This window comes from Phalangium opilio, unplaced genomic scaffold (assembly GCF_054372755.1).
Source record: "Phalangium opilio isolate 3A_F unplaced genomic scaffold, DU_Popi_V2 ptg000082l_1, whole genome shotgun sequence".
Taxonomy (NCBI): domain Eukaryota; kingdom Metazoa; phylum Arthropoda; class Arachnida; order Opiliones; family Phalangiidae; genus Phalangium; species Phalangium opilio.
Genome location: NW_028324189.1, coordinates 2,791,769 through 2,806,903, shown reverse-complemented (window position 1 = coordinate 2,806,903; position 15,135 = coordinate 2,791,769). Strand labels below are relative to the sequence as shown.

The window sequence follows — 15,135 nt, the reverse complement described above, 5'->3', positions numbered from 1 at the left end:
CCCTTTTAAGCCTCTCTTCTTTGGGCATACGCCCGTATCCCGAATAACTCCCAAACCGTACGTTCCACCCAAGACAATCAATCATAACTATAGCCTCATCTTCACCAACGCTAGCTGTAACCCTTGATTATAAAACTCTACGCTTAAACCCTGGAAATCAATATTGAAAATCGAATGCTTCCCTGGAAGACATCGTCGCGTGAGATGGGTGACACCTTGACTTGTTTACACGGTCCTCTCAGTTTTGTTCATTTTTTAGGTCAACGTTCCGTAACCCCTCCATGGCACGGGATATTAAAAGGTTATACTTTAGGGTGTGGAATCAGTCTTTGCGGGGTTCTCTAATTTTAGACACGGCGGTGACGACGTCCTCTTTCTGATTCAGTCAGGCAACTTTATCTCATCCATCCCTCTACGAATTAAGGGACTAGGGGGGTTTCATTACGTCGGTGTATGAACTATCCGTGCGGAAGAACCCCCGAACGCGTCGCTAACTCGTTTTCCAGGGCGACGCCTAAGGCAACGCGATTAACTCTCGAAGAGTTTTTCTTTATTGATAAACTAAGCTCAGGTATAATTCGTTGGAGCAAAAGTTACTCGCTTTGATTAACTTCAATAACTGCCTGTGGCGCTTGAAACCCAACAAGGTACCCGTACAAAATTGCGTAACCTTTAATTGATATTGCTTGCATGTCATAATTGCACTTGGACCTAAGTTAAATATGATATGAAATCACGCGTGATGTGTTTAAGGTGCATCGCATGTAAGGGGGCATCGCCCAAATTATCCACCAAAAAGTTATGGACGAAAACAGAAATTGCTTAAGTTCGCTACATCGATTTGCTTTTAAATTATGGTGGATACCATATTATTTTCAGAATACATGTAGGTCTCAGGAGGGTATGAAGCAGGTTCAGGTAGATTATACCTGAGGTCGTTAAAAAGTAGGGGTGTGCGAATACCACTTTTTGGGTATCGAACCGGTTATCGAATACCAAAAAAGTTTCCTTATCAAATACCGAATCGAATAGTTTATTCCAAATCGAATACCGAATAGTTGGGCCTTGGTAATTTTTTTCCTTCCCGATTAATCGCGAATAGTTAAGCCTAGTAACCGCGAATATTTAACCCTAATATTCGCGAATACTAGGCCAACTATTCGCGGTTAATCGGGTAGTAACCCTAATATTCGCCAATAGTCAATACAAAGCAAGGAGAAGAACATTTAGAAGCTCCTAAATTTCAAAATACCTCTCCTCATTGGTGGTCAAGTATTTCTTGAAATTTCCCTATTCACTTGCTGGTAGTTTTTGATGGGGACAAATAAAATTGGGATGATATTTTTTAAAATAAGGTGGGTCTCTCTAGTGCCAAGGACCTAAATTTATGGTAGTCGAACTTTAACCGAATAGCCAGTTCGGTATTCGATATTCGAATCGAATAGTGAAAATGGGCTTATCGAATACCGAATCGAATTATTCGGTTCGGTATTCGATCGAATTATTCGATTGAAACGGTTAACCGCACACCTCTATTAAAAAGGGATTCCTTTTGCGTTTGAAAGGCCTGTATTACAATATACGAGTGTATAAATCGTTGTTTCGGGCGGGATATTGGGTGGGTTTGATATGGGCGTTTTGTGTTTTATTAAAAGCATTGTATTTAGGGTAATTGCACTAAACTCATTAATAATTAATTGTGTATGTAAAGATTTATGACTTTTATCGACCGCTATTTAAGGGTGTTTATATAAATTATATTTCTGGATTTCCTCACACACGGTGAGATTATTTTCACGTACGAACTGTGTAGTCTAGACGTGGGTACCTTATTCGAAATGTATATTTACGTAAGCGAATTTACAACTTCATCATGGCATAATAATTTTTTTGCAAGAAGAAGACCTACTTCTGTAAACTTCTAAGCGTTCAAAAAATAAACATTCCTTTTGAAGTTTGCAGCTATCCTGTAAATATAACGTGGAATAGAATACTACTTTAGAAAGGGCTTCGTAAACTTAAAACACTTCGTATTAAGGACCCTTTTTAGACCCAAATCTTCCATTCCTTCATTGAATTTTCTTTGACTGGAAAAAATTAAAGTAGATGTTTCTCCTGTAGGTTCTGATAAAAAAAACGAGAATTTCGCGTTGGTTCAAAAGAAATTTCGATCAAAGGACACGAGCATATTGGCTTTTCGTTTACTAAGTGTGCGAGAAGAAGTGTTGAAAGCCATACACGCAGAAATTATTATAGCTCTTCTTATGAAAGAGAAGAAAATTTTCGAAAGGCATCTAAACGTTCTTAATATCTAAGCCGTCATAGAAAGGAAGAAAAGGAAAAGTACGAGTTGAGATGAGAAGGTGGAAGTATAGACTGTCTTGTCCCAATTCCTTCGGGTTTTTTACCCCCTTAAAAGGGTTGACGGCGCCACTGTCACATTATTAATTTCATGTCCCTTTCAAAATTGAAATTTTTCGTTAATAAGAATTTTGGAATGTACTGGATGGAATGAATAGCTCTCATATACTTCTTAATATACTATACATTCTATTATATTATATACCTCTTTTATTCAGTTGACCTTTCAAGAAAAATTTGGCGTATTTGAAATCTATAATAGCGTAAGTTCATAAGGTATGTTCCATAAGTTTCTCAACAGTTACTGAGAGCTTGCCATGAAGTGACGTAGGTCAAGGCTTAGTAATGCAGACTAAAAAGGAAGATGGACTGTAAAATCGACTGGAGTCAATTCTCGCTTGTCGTTCTCGAACTAGCTCGAGCTGTAAGTCTCTAACATTACGAACTACAGGTAGTGTGATGCATATGGAACATAACGAGTGAAGCTAAAGATGCTCGGTGATTGCAGACGTTTAGGAAACATTTCTTACTGGTAAACAAGACCATCGTATGACAGTGTATATACGTTTGGTTACCTTACCCTACCTGGATCTTATTTCCTCTACACTGTTTTGAATCATCCTTATATTTATAGTTTATGACCTGTAACTAAGTAACATCATTCTTTACTTGTTATTGAAAGGGTGAAACCTCAAAACAAGGTTATATCTACCCACACAGATGGGTCAATTTGTTGATACATCTTTGGTAGGGTAGATCGATACAAATAATTCAATCTTTTTTCTACTATTTGTATGAATAGAGTTCGGAGTAAAGTGATAGGATAGGGGGCATCGCCTTTATTATTAAACGATTGAATGAAGAATTTAAGGCGACGCTAGCGACGTCGGTGGCGAACGCGTTGAGGTCATCGAATGCTGCTCCGTACCACAGGATGAGAAAATGGGGAAATCCTTTAGGGAGAAATCGATACTTCTGCTCAACCGTCCTCTGAAAAGGTCACTGGGCTAAGAACACGGGGTGATCGCCGTAACAGGGCACCCGTCTTCTCCCTTATACCCACCCACCTTCTCCTGTTATATTTGTCCATCCAAGAACTCCCGGGGTTTTAGGAAAGTTTGCCCCAGGAGTGCAAACAAAATTTTAATGTATTCAATACGAAGACCAGCGCCAACAACCGACCACGTCAATCATATCAGATCCTTTATTTTTTTGGACGAGCAGCGGTTGGTACTTGAGTTTCATAATGGATTATATAGTGTTACATTCTGCTATTAAGCCTTGCATAACATTTCGTACAAGTAAATAATTTACGCTCTGTTTGTTGACGCGTGAAGGAAAAACATGACAAAATACGTTCTAAGCAACAATTCCGCTTACGAATTTTCAACTATGGGGGTGGAAGTGATATTTTCCGGTATATATTAATTGAAAGTTTATAGCTATAAGGCGAAACCGGATGAGACATGAAAAGGACTAACAATGGGTCACGAAACTCTCCTATTAACTTTACACCGGAATAAAGATCCCGGCGGATTTTAGTTCCGGATGTTGACAAAGGAACTGTTCCTTCATTATGAATTCCTTAGTTGCTATTCCGGTAGTTTTAAGATAAACATACTCGTATCCTTTGGAGACTGATATTGCGTGTGTGGCCCTGCCCATCTTGAGTTTTACGTAACTTTAGGTTTCCTAAAGCTTCTGTACTATTTGGTTCCAAAGGATAAGAGGAAATTCTGGGGAAGCTGTTGGGAAAAAGTCGTATAAGCTTCGAGAGACGTCCCTTTGACAGGGGGAAATAAAAATGAAAGCTATAAACCAGAAGCCTTCCTCCAGGAAGAAACTAGGTTGCAGCGCGGCCACCCAGAGATGACGGAAAAATGTATTTTGTAAGCTGACGACGACCGGCCGAGCGCCCATTAGAGATGTCCAAAGTTTCGTCCAAGAAATAGAAAACTTGGGTTACGTCTCGAATAACCCGTGGAAGGATTTACTAGAAACCGAGATACACTTCGCTAACCCAAGGAAGAAACTTATAGATTATGGGATTACATCCGCCTTGCCAGGTTTCTTGCTTCCTCTTTCGGTACATTAACCCTTCTCTTTTTAAACAATTTTGATATATGGGTTTTGATATCTTATATTAATTTAATTTAAAGTAGTTTCGTATCAAAATCTAACTACAATCTAACCCTTTTAACTCTTTGGAGTAGGCGTTAAAGCGTTAGACGAATTGGCTATTCCACTTGACTCAGCCATGGTTTTTTCTCACAAGGCCGTTTCCGTATGAATTTCAACCCATTTCTCATATCCGGACCGGAAGTAACCTCGCGTAACACGAAATATCCGTAAATTTTCATTCCAAACTTACATCCCCTCCCCTTCCCTCCATTCCATTCGCCATAACCCCTTCAACCTGTCAGTAAAACCAAGGTTTCAATACCTGATACTAATTCGCGTATAGGAAATGTGGTGGGGATATCAATCAATTTTCTTATACGCAGTCTCGTTTTTTGAAGCCGTGAGTGTTTAGGTACTTTAGGTTAAAAGATAACAGGTGCATTCAATGCTCCAATTACTAGGTTGACGTCAATGAGTTGTGTTGTGGAAATTAATACTTCATACTTCGTGCATGTCAAATTCAGTTTGACTTTTACCTCGAACTTAACCTTTGGTGGGTAAGGAAGGAACTTTCAATGTTGTTGTCTTATAATAATGTATTAGGACCCTAAATATAACAATTTTGATGTCAGAACTTTGAAAAGAGGTAAAAAGAAGGCGCGGTTAAAGATAATCACTCGGCTGTTGTTTCCCACAATAGGTCGTGTACGTGTCAACCCGAATTTTATAGAAAGTAATTATTTTACGAAAAAGTAAACCCTAGTTCTACAAGAACATATTTTTGGGCAAATAAAAGCAGAAGTATGTAATACTTCTCTTCGAGATAAGTGTACTGTTAAATAACTAAAGTATTAAGAGGATGATTGTGTCATCCTTCTTCTATTATCCCCTTCTGATAAAACTTAGTGGTGCTACGATTCGTACCACCAGTGTTTCACATGGGGAATCTTTCGTCAGCCTTAGCGTAGCTTCAAGACAAATATACTAAGTTAGAAAACAAACGCCACGAACGTAACCATGTAAACACTTATTACGCAGGTCTTAGTTCACGTACGTTCGTTCCTTTTGAATTATTGTCGGTGGAGTTACGTACACGCGGTTGATGTACACGTTACTAGTTCGCAGACAGACTACAAGGTGCCAAAGACTGTCTGTTATACGAGGGCGTTTTTTTTTCCCCAGGCCTTTCAGAATTTCCCGCACTTGGGCGAAATTGGATTTTTCGCTCCATTTTGTACTAAGGCTTCTAATAAATTGACAGCGCGCTGGGAGCGAGCGAAGAATAGAGCTACAAGTAGAAAAAAAGAATCCTATAAGGAAGAATGATTATTCCGGAGAAAGGCATCTTCCACGAAAGATGCGATGCGCGGAGTACAGAGTGAAAATAAATAAAAAGAACGAAAAAAAGGTTTCTTGGCTACCATCCAGGACACGTTCTCTTTTGGCGGAAATTCACCAGCCTATGTATATACCTTTCTTAGTAGATAGGGACATACAGAAAAAAGGCGCGAAAAATAAAGCTTCCCAGGATTCCACGCTCGATATAAAAGAATGAAATTCGTCTTTCAATAATAATAATATATGAGATATAATTCGAAAGAAAAATTTCTTATCTTATATACCGAGTTCGTATAGAAAAAGATAGAAACAAACGTAAAAGATGAAGATGTTGAGTTTTTAGGCTGCATCTGCTGAGTCGCCTTTTCGAGTACTCTTTATTTTTGCTTTTGGTTGGATATATCTCCATATTTCCTTTCTAAATTTAATTTTTAGTTTCTTTTCTCTACATTATTCTCTAAATTTTATTTAATCCAGAATAACCACAATTTTCATAAAATAAAATAAAGTTTCTTATAATATAGAGGCTTTCCATCAGCACCGGATTATAATTTTTTTTTGGGACTAAAGTAGTACAAAGAGCAACTTATGGGCCCCTATAATTTTAAAAGCGTGTTTTGCTTTGAACTCCTAGATTTATTTGTAGGGGAGAAATAGCGGAAGATATTACGAACTCTTCGATGAATTAAATGCGGGCTATAAACAATTGCCTATCTTGTCTAATGGTTAATGCGAGTAATGTTTTTCACCAGCGATCAAATGGAACAGCATTTTAAAAATACTTTTTAAATATTCAAAAACAAAATCGATTATGGTTGACAGTTGTTTTTCCTAAATTGAAATATATATATATATATATATATTTCGAATGGTATATTTTTACAAAAACACTTCTGAGAACTCTCTGTTGGTAATAAACGAAAACGTGTACAGTTTCATGATATTTCGTGGAAGAACTTAAGAGTGTAAAGGAATCGTGTTAGTCTAAGTACATTTATACATTTACCGTATAAATAATATATATAATGGTTTTAATAATTAATCCATGTAGGTTTGATTTACGTCATTTAAGCTTGGACCTAAATCTAGCCAATGAACAATATGTTACTTCGAAGCGTGAAGTTTATTTTGAATTCACTGGAGACTTATCATGAAAGTTTCATAATGTATTTCATGTTTCCATGGCAACCTTAACAACTGTCAGTTGTGTTTTCACGCGATAAACAACTTCGTGGCAAAATTTTAATCACGCCAAAATAAAAAAAAAATGTTCATAAAAGATTTCTTTCTGTATACAGTACGTGTTGTAAATATGCAATACCGATTTGTGAAACCAAGAATCTATCTCTCCAAACAACGTTGCCATGGCAATTAGGTATATTCGACTTTCATCGCAATTATCTCTTTTACCTTCATTTTCATAACATTAATATGACGTGTCTGACCTTCAATAACCCTTTTCATAAGGTTTTTAGTCACGAAATTAAACGTGACAAGTTCATTATTTGATTTGAATCGGTTTGGTGATTTCTGACAAAAAATATGTTGGGTCGACAGGGTCAAGATTGTGATTGTAGCACATGCAAAAATATTAAAGTGTATAGACTGTAGTACATTCAAAAATATTCAAGTTTGGTAGAATATGACCATACGTTTATAAGATGTGTTCCATAGGTATAACACGTCATATACTTCGTAATGATACTGAGAGACTTGCAGCTCGAGCTAGTTTGAGAACTCGGTGGTTAATTTTGCAGTCCATCTTCCTATTCAGTCTGCATTACTAAGCCTTTGACAGCACCTCACCAGGCGTCGCTTTAATTGAATCTATAACCTACGTTATTTCATGCCAAGCTCCAGTTTGTAACCAGTGACAAACTTATGGAACATATCTTATGATATATGACCAAGGAACATTTGCGCAATATGTAGTCCTGGGATCAATGTTTAATTTCAATGTGGCTAGCCACTACTTATTTTTATTTAGCTACGACTTTTCCACTAAAGCTTGTTTTCTCAAACTAGCTGCTTCGTTGCACTTCAAAGACGATCGATATTGCTGGCCGCGCAACTGGTCATATCTTTTGCCTTTCCGTTTTGTGTAAGCGAGAGAATGGACTATAGCAACAAATTTAAATTCAGTTGTTTTTCGTTCGTTTTCGTGGCTTGTGATATAAATATTCTAGTTATAAATATTTATAACAATTAAATTTTGTATGAGATAAAACCGAGAAGTAACTGTAAAGGTGTATTTAAATGTCCTATCCTTGACTGGTAACCCTTCCAATGTATAAAGGTGAAAAGAACAATGCTAAAATTCACAAAGAATGTCAATTTAATTAAAAAAGAAAAATTCACTCATTTTGTAAAATTCAATTTATGGCCAATCCTTAACCCTTTCTGTTAGAAATTTTTGGAAAGCAATATGAGGAGACTGAAGCGGTTTACGACATGCTCGGCCGAAATGATAAGCTTTAATGGCTTTTCCTTCTTTTACAAGCAGCACTTCCCCCGTATATATTTGGACTATGGACCCTGGCCAAAGGTATCTGAAGTGTCCCCTCGCATAGTTCTCTTTAGAGCAGAACGGGGTGAACCGTTAATTGCTGGTGATAAAAGGGCCTAACAGGAAGTTTACAATGGAACGCAATAACGGCTGCCCGTACCGAAACTATTAAAAGATAAAAGGGGGTCATATGAGGACGGGTCCTCGACCCACAGTACCTGTTTTAAAACCTGGCCACATAGTTGTTCCTTGCAACGAGTATTGAATTTAACTTTTGTCAATATTTTCAACTCCGCTAAGTTACACGTCAACGCGTAAGTAATGTTAAATGTCGTATTGCAGTTACTCTAATCCAAAATCACCAATTTTCATTTGTAAATAGGATTATCAAAATAGATTATATAATTTTTCTTTGATTCGTAATCTAATTCGGCCTAATTATCCATATAGATATCCGTTTAGCTAGCAAATTAGCTTACATCCCCTTTCATAATAATTATATCTCTAAAAATCAATATTTCCGCTCCAGTTTGCCATTTACGGTTTTGGTATCTCCAGCCAACCAAATTGAATAATTAGTAGAATTCCTGGTTTCTAGAGTCTGCGGAACTATGGGGATCCTTTTTATCGCTGGTAGAGATCAAAAAGCGACGCCGCGGCCATGCGCTGCTGCAAAATGGGACACTATCGCTGGAAATAAGCTGAAGGATATATAGCAATCCACGCTCTGATATCTTTGATCCCAAAGAGTCATACTCTTTCTTGGAACGGACTCAAAAAATCCGTGGTGTATTCGGATAATGAGCTTGAGATGCTCGTAACACCCAGCGGGGTTTCGGTCCTAACTCGTGCGAGCTGGATATAGTTTTGTGACCTAGCCCTTGTTCTTCCGAATCAGTCAATGCGCTTTCTGGCCTAATTTATCTTTCATTCAGTGTAGGATTAACCAATGCCGCACGTGACCTATAGCTAAGATAGCCTACGTCGTGTTAGAAATGGCTTGATTTACTCTTGAGTATGATTTAAATTGTACAAAGTGAGAGAGTGTGGTATTCCCAACGAGACAAATATTTATTGATTTGAAAGCTTTGATTTTACATATTTGCGAATATAGTTAAAATGAAAATGACTTTTTCAACCTCAGATTTGCTACGCGCTAGTAATTTTGTTGCGTCTTAGATGTCTTTCTTGAAAACGAGGGCGGGTATATCAGCAATTCTGTACTAATATTTTCCTGCCAAAACACCCATTAATTAAAATTCCATCTAGCGACCCACCGACTCAAGTTGAGTCTTAATCCCCATCTCTTTTTAGCATCAAGGATAAGTATACCGTTGCATTTTTATTTTCAGCCCATCAATGGTGCTCTCGCGGTGGTGGTTCAAGATAGATGCACTTTCGCTTGGCACCCCATATTATTTATTAAGCTGTCAAGAATCACTTAAGGCAATCCGTATCTGAAGCTCCTGAGTGCGATGTTGCGGTGGTGGTTATCTGTTCGTTTCCAAGTAACCCCGAAAAAACCCATGCGCTTTTAGACGTTAAAGTGGGCTTCTCTCTTCGATAATCTAGTTATGATATCGTGGGTTATGGATGGGTTTAGAGTTATATCATGATACCGAATAATCACGGTTTATGAAAGCGATAAATAATGATGTTTCTGTACAATATTTAAAGTATATGACGTCAGTAAGTGGTAGATCGAAGTGAGTGAGCTAGAAGTATCGATGTTTTTAATTGTTATTTGATTATATTACGAATATGTTGTCAATAGGATAACGATAATGCCAATTTTATGTAGCTGCGCCAAAGATGTCAGAAACCATTGTGTATTCCTTATTATTGCTTAGAGGAAAATTTAAAACAATGAAAACCTGTTCTCCTAGAGTCAAATCAGAACTTATTATTAAATTTGATTATAGCCTAACCGGACAAAAATAATTGGTGTTAACGGTGTAAATCGTTTTTCCATCCAAGGTCTTTGGCGTAGCTACATTTACGAATAATAGTTAGTGTGAAATTATACGATTGTGCCGGTTAGTAGGCCTAGAACGTAACTACACACTACTGCCAAAGACAGAAGGTGGCGTTTCCATGACGTGTAAAGAAACTAAGGTTAACTTACTCCGGACTCATCCAATCAGTGACACTCTCGTACCGGTAATTGGTCTCGGCGGGTATTCGTGAGTCGAGGAGAGTGATAGTGTCGGGAGGGTTTGAAATAAATATCTCGAGACTTACCAGTATTCTGCCCGTGGTGGTTTGACCCGATATAAGTTCCCCCGCCCAGTCTTTGGCTTCGGTCATGAAGCCTATTTCCGTGGCCTCCCCCGCTTTCTTGTCGTTTCGACCGGGGGGAGGCGCTGGGGTGGTGGCACCCGCTTGTTGAACGGTCGGTGGCGGTGGTGGCGGCACAGGCTGTTGTTGCTGCTTGTTGGGTCCCGTCTTCTTGTCTTTGCCCCGGCAACACATGAAGGCGAAAGCGCGCCATAACAAAATGATAAACAGTCCCGCTAGGAAAGTGAAAATACTCGAAAGGAGGAAACACCACCATTTTCTCTCTTGCAAGCATATTTCTTCCGGAGAATATGTGGCGTTAACACTGGGTTCCGTTCCGCTCATGTCTTACCAGCAACCGAGATTTTGCTTTGATTAAAGTCGAAATGAAAATTTCATAAAAACGGAGCCTCGTAGTCGGGATTGAAATGGAACAAAGGTTTATACCGGTCAAAATCAACGAACCAAAAAAGGAACCAAAATGGTTAGGGAACCAGCCTCCCGGAGGCGAAATAATAAGTAAAAAACAAAAAACCCTAGTTCTTCTAGACTAGCTCTTCGCGGCGTCTCTGGGAATGGGATAGTAGCTCGAATGGGTAGTCCTTCGATATATCGGCGGCTTCTTCGTCGCTTTGGCCGCTCGGATCGTTCCCGACATCGCGTTTTAGGCCTTTAATCGAAATCACCATGACGCTGCGGCGAGGAAGGTCTCGTCTTTCGCCGCGATAGCCGTTCTCGACATGTTTGCTTTTTCAGTTCGAGGGGCTTAAGAGAGAAAGGTAGAGCGAGCGGAAAACCAAGACTCGACGGGGATCAGAGAGACGGAGAGAAATTGTACCGAAAGGATCAAAGATTTGGACTTTAAACTAAAGCGGGTCTTCCGAAATTAAAACTTAATGTAGGGATTAAAAGGGGAGAAGACCCGAACTGAGAATAGAGTCGCGAACTTTCAGTCGTCGGCTATTCTTTTATTACACCAACCGCGAGAGTAAAAAGGCTCCTCTAATATCGTTCCACTTACGAACGTTCTATTTTACTCGGTAGACGCTACTTTTCCAGTTAACGATCCACTACTGAAAAATCCCGACCAAAGACTGGAGCGACCTCTACGCGTTTTCCTTTAATCCCGCTTGGGATTAAGTGGCGCTGCTCTACAACTCCTTCGCTCTTCTCCTTCCTTCTCCGCTCCATGAAGCTTCGGAGTGCTGCGGAGCTCCGGAACCTCGTTGTTGAGGAAAACGAGTAAATGGAACGCCATGGCGAGGAATTCCTGAGAGGGAGAAGGAACCCGACTGATCATGCGCCTCCGACTCTCTCTCTCTCTCTCTCTCTCTCTCTCTCTCTCTCTCTCTCTCTCTCTCCTTCTCTCTCCTTCTCTCTCCTTCTCTCTCTGTCTCTCTCTCACTCTCTCCCCGGAAGAAAGAGAGCGAGGAAAAAAACTAATTCCCGAATCCTCACTCCTTAGTAAAGCGCGTCTCTAACTTTTCTTTCTTCCGTAGCCCTAATCCTCATAGTTCTCATCATTTGCTGCTAGGTGCAATAAACGGGTTGCTGCGGCTGATTTTTATACCAAATATCAATAGAAATAGGCCTAATCCCTCGTGGTATGGAAGAGGACTTTATTAGAGACACACTCTAATAGGTCTTCCTCATCCCAGCCGGAATTACCACGCAGTCAATGATCTCGCGTCAGGGACCGGCTTAAGAAAATAATAAAAAAAAATACCCCTTTTCTAGACTAGACTTGGCTCGCTTTCAAAATAAGTGAATGAAAGAAATTAAGGACTAATAACAAAGGAATTACGTTATAAAAAAACGCCTTCGTTGAAATTTAGGCTTAAAAATATCTTTCGGGAATCTTTCAAAGAAACAAAATAGTAATTTAGTATAATTTGTCTCGAGAGACCGAAGATTTGTAGATTAGAAAAGGATTTAATAGTTTCCGGTTAAGTCGCACGCTACATTTTAATAGTTTTAAGGTAGATAAACGTTTAAAAGAGTGATTCATTAAGGTGGTCCAGGAAACTTTAATAATTTTCCGTTTATAAACTCCGTACTGAACAATGATCTATATCAGAAGGGGATAATAGAAGAAGGATGACACTCCGTATCCTCTTAAAACTTATATAACATGATTCTTCCCAGGCTCATCCCTTTTTTGTTTGCTTTCCTGCTCATCAAACTTCAGATGGGCATAGAACCGTGCAGGGTGAATTCTATAACTGTTTGGTACTAAATCCTCAGCAAACAACCTCATTCGGTTTAGTAACTTGCTCCAAATGTAAAATGATGTTGGGAAGAATCATGTTACAATTACCCTCCCGCTTTGTGCAGGTACACTTCTCTCGAAAAGAAGGATTATATACTTCTGTATATATATGTATAAATAACCAGAAAAACATCGTAAGACTAGTAAATTTATAATTATTATACACATATTTAACAAGGTATAATGAGAAAGAAAGAGTATTTTAAACAGTATTTTAGGATTATAACATAATCTTCTTAACTTCTATTGCTCTTTAATGGGAAATTCTAATGAAAAACATTTAAAATGGTAAGCTCTTTGATAATAAGGATATACAGTAATATCAATAACAATTAAACTACTATAATATAACGACTAGGTGTTAATGACCATGAATTTAATTATTTATTTGTAATATTTAAACATTATTCTCCATTTTATTGCAAAAAACCTTTCTCTTATTAATATCAATGGCCGTTTCTATCACATGAGTGCCTAAGAAGTAATCGGTGGCAACAATATTCGCTTTCCAGCCCCATTCACCTTGGAACCATCGACTGACGTTACGGTTGACCTTATCGGCCAAGTAACGCAGTCCTTCTTTAGGCTTAAAAAATATGGATGTAGAAGTTGGTGTCAGCTCAGCCATACACGCCCACAACATGCCTGGTATCCTCGAATTTAAAACCCTGCTGAAGTATTCGTACAAAGTATCCACTTCCTGTTCATCCCCCCATTTTTGTTTAACTTCCGGCCATAATAGAACGTTTCCTAGACGCGATTTGCTGTCGTACGCTACCAGAATTCGTTTCCCAGTTTTAAGAATATCGTCCACGGTGGCCGAGTACCCCATAGTGTTGGGTATCATCAGTGGTCCAAGCTCTCGTATCAGCGTGTCTATTAAGAGACTGTGAGTTGAGGTCTTTTTGAATCCAATTGGGAAACGATGGAAATCCAATACCACAATCTCGTCTTTGGCTATGGATAAGAAACGTTTGACATCGTTCAAAACCTTGATCAATGGGTTGTTGGTTCGGAATACGGAATGGTTAATCCAGAATTTATCCGGGGTTCTTTCGTAATGTCCGATTCTAAGGTCAATATGCCGGATGCCGAAACAGAATTGAGTAAAAATATCCTCGTCTTGACTTAACATGTATCTTGATATGACGTTTTCGCTTTTCATACCCTCGTAAGGCGCGTAACTACCGGAATCGTGTGTTCCGGGCAATAAAAGATTGGTCAGATTCGATTTACCGATATACTTTCTCGTTTCGGACATCCAAAATGGTCTAGCTCTCACGCAAGTTACGGCAACTATAACATTCCCCGGTTTTAAATACGCCCCCCAAAATCCCAAACATTGAGACGTAAGGTTACTCTCGTCGAATTTGATCGTTGGAAACTGAACGTTGGAACGGTAAAAGTTTTGGTTTGACGCGTCAACTGGTGCCATTTCCAGAGGGTCAGCGGTTGAAAGGTTAGGATCGTGGTCGAAAATGGCTACCTTGTCACCCGGTTGCGTGTCAATGTTGTACCAGTTGATTTCTAATTGTCTTTGAGTGATTTCACCAGAGTCTGAGACACTGGCCAATGAACTGATGGTGAAATATAGTTGAGGTGGTAATTTGGTGTAGCAATCTATATCTGTTTCCAAGAAGTTACATTTTACAATTTTTAAGGATACGTAACCAATATTGGTTGATGATTTTTTACCTTTGAATATTGAAGTATCGTTGCTAGATGTGTTGATGGCTCGTAATCGATTCCATTGAATCACGCTGAAGAGTACAAACATAACTAGAAGCATTTTGGAACCAGTGTTGGAGGCCATTTTTAAAAGAATAGATTATTCTGAAATTTAGACAAACAAATTCTTATTTACCATAATTGAAGATAGCAAAAGATAATTTCATAATAATAGTAATTGTAATGTTATTTTAAGTTAATTATACCAAATTCCATATACAACTCTTTTCAAAACCAACACCTAACTTCTGAGTTGCATTAAGCCCTTTTTTCCTGTGCTTACAATACTTAAAACCCAGTTTTCAACGCATCGTGTCGTCTGTTTTAAATTCTACAACTACAATTTACACACGTAGTAAGAATTTTTTTAAAAAACCTGTCATTGTGATGCTTTTAAACGTATACACTTTACGGTGTATTATATCAAAAACTCACGGTTAAAAACCAAAAGTGTACTTCGTTAACAGTTCCCAGTCTTTCTCTGAAGACGCCATGTAAAATGAGAAACCAAAAGACCCTTCTCTCAACCCCTACA

The 15,135-nt window shown here is 38.6% G+C and overlaps 2 protein-coding genes and 1 long non-coding RNA gene across 26 annotated transcripts in view; 1 reads left to right on the top strand and 2 right to left on the bottom strand.

The window, feature by feature from the left end:
• slo (calcium-activated potassium channel slo) overlaps window positions 1–11,721 on the bottom strand; it is a 50,303-nt gene extending 38,582 nt beyond the window's left edge. For 14 of the 24 annotated variants that reach the window (XM_089847606.1, XM_089847617.1, XM_089847609.1 and 11 more), the window contains exon 1: window positions 10,568–11,720. In XM_089847606.1, the coding sequence (XP_089703732.1) occupies window positions 10,568–10,948 (381 nt within the window). In that variant the 5' untranslated portion in view covers window positions 10,949–11,720. Of the gene's footprint in view, window positions 1–10,567 lie in introns of all 24 variants that reach the window. The other 10 variants (XM_089847626.1, XM_089847608.1, XM_089847625.1 and 7 more) reach the window with 3 other exon arrangements.
• Window positions 241–2,507, top strand: LOC149650908 (uncharacterized). Its single transcript, XR_016371001.1, has 3 exons — window positions 241–647; window positions 1,742–1,782; window positions 2,122–2,507. It is a non-coding gene; the product is annotated as an uncharacterized LOC149650908 (long non-coding RNA).
• Window positions 11,722–12,924: 1,203 nt separating the features above from the next.
• On the bottom strand, window positions 12,925–14,715 carry LOC149650906 (PI-PLC X domain-containing protein 1-like). Its single transcript, XM_089847634.1, has 2 exons — window positions 14,568–14,715; window positions 12,925–14,498 (listed from the first exon to the last, which is right to left on the bottom strand). Exons 1-2 carry the CDS (start codon window positions 14,683–14,685, stop codon window positions 13,270–13,272), a joined length of 1,347 nt encoding a protein of 448 aa, XP_089703760.1. The 5' UTR covers window positions 14,686–14,715; the 3' UTR covers window positions 12,925–13,269.
• Window positions 14,716–15,135: the final 420 nt, after the last annotated feature.

Excerpts from the sequence above, each read along its gene's own strand:
- LOC149650906 (XM_089847634.1), bottom strand. The coding sequence starts at position 14,685 with ATGGCCTCCAACACTGGTTCCAAAATGCTTCTAGTTATGTTTGTACTC. Across the intron at positions 14,499-14,567 it reads CGATACTTCAATATTCAAAG|ATATAGATTGCTACACCAAA; the intron begins GTAAAAAATCAT and ends TCTTGGAAACAG.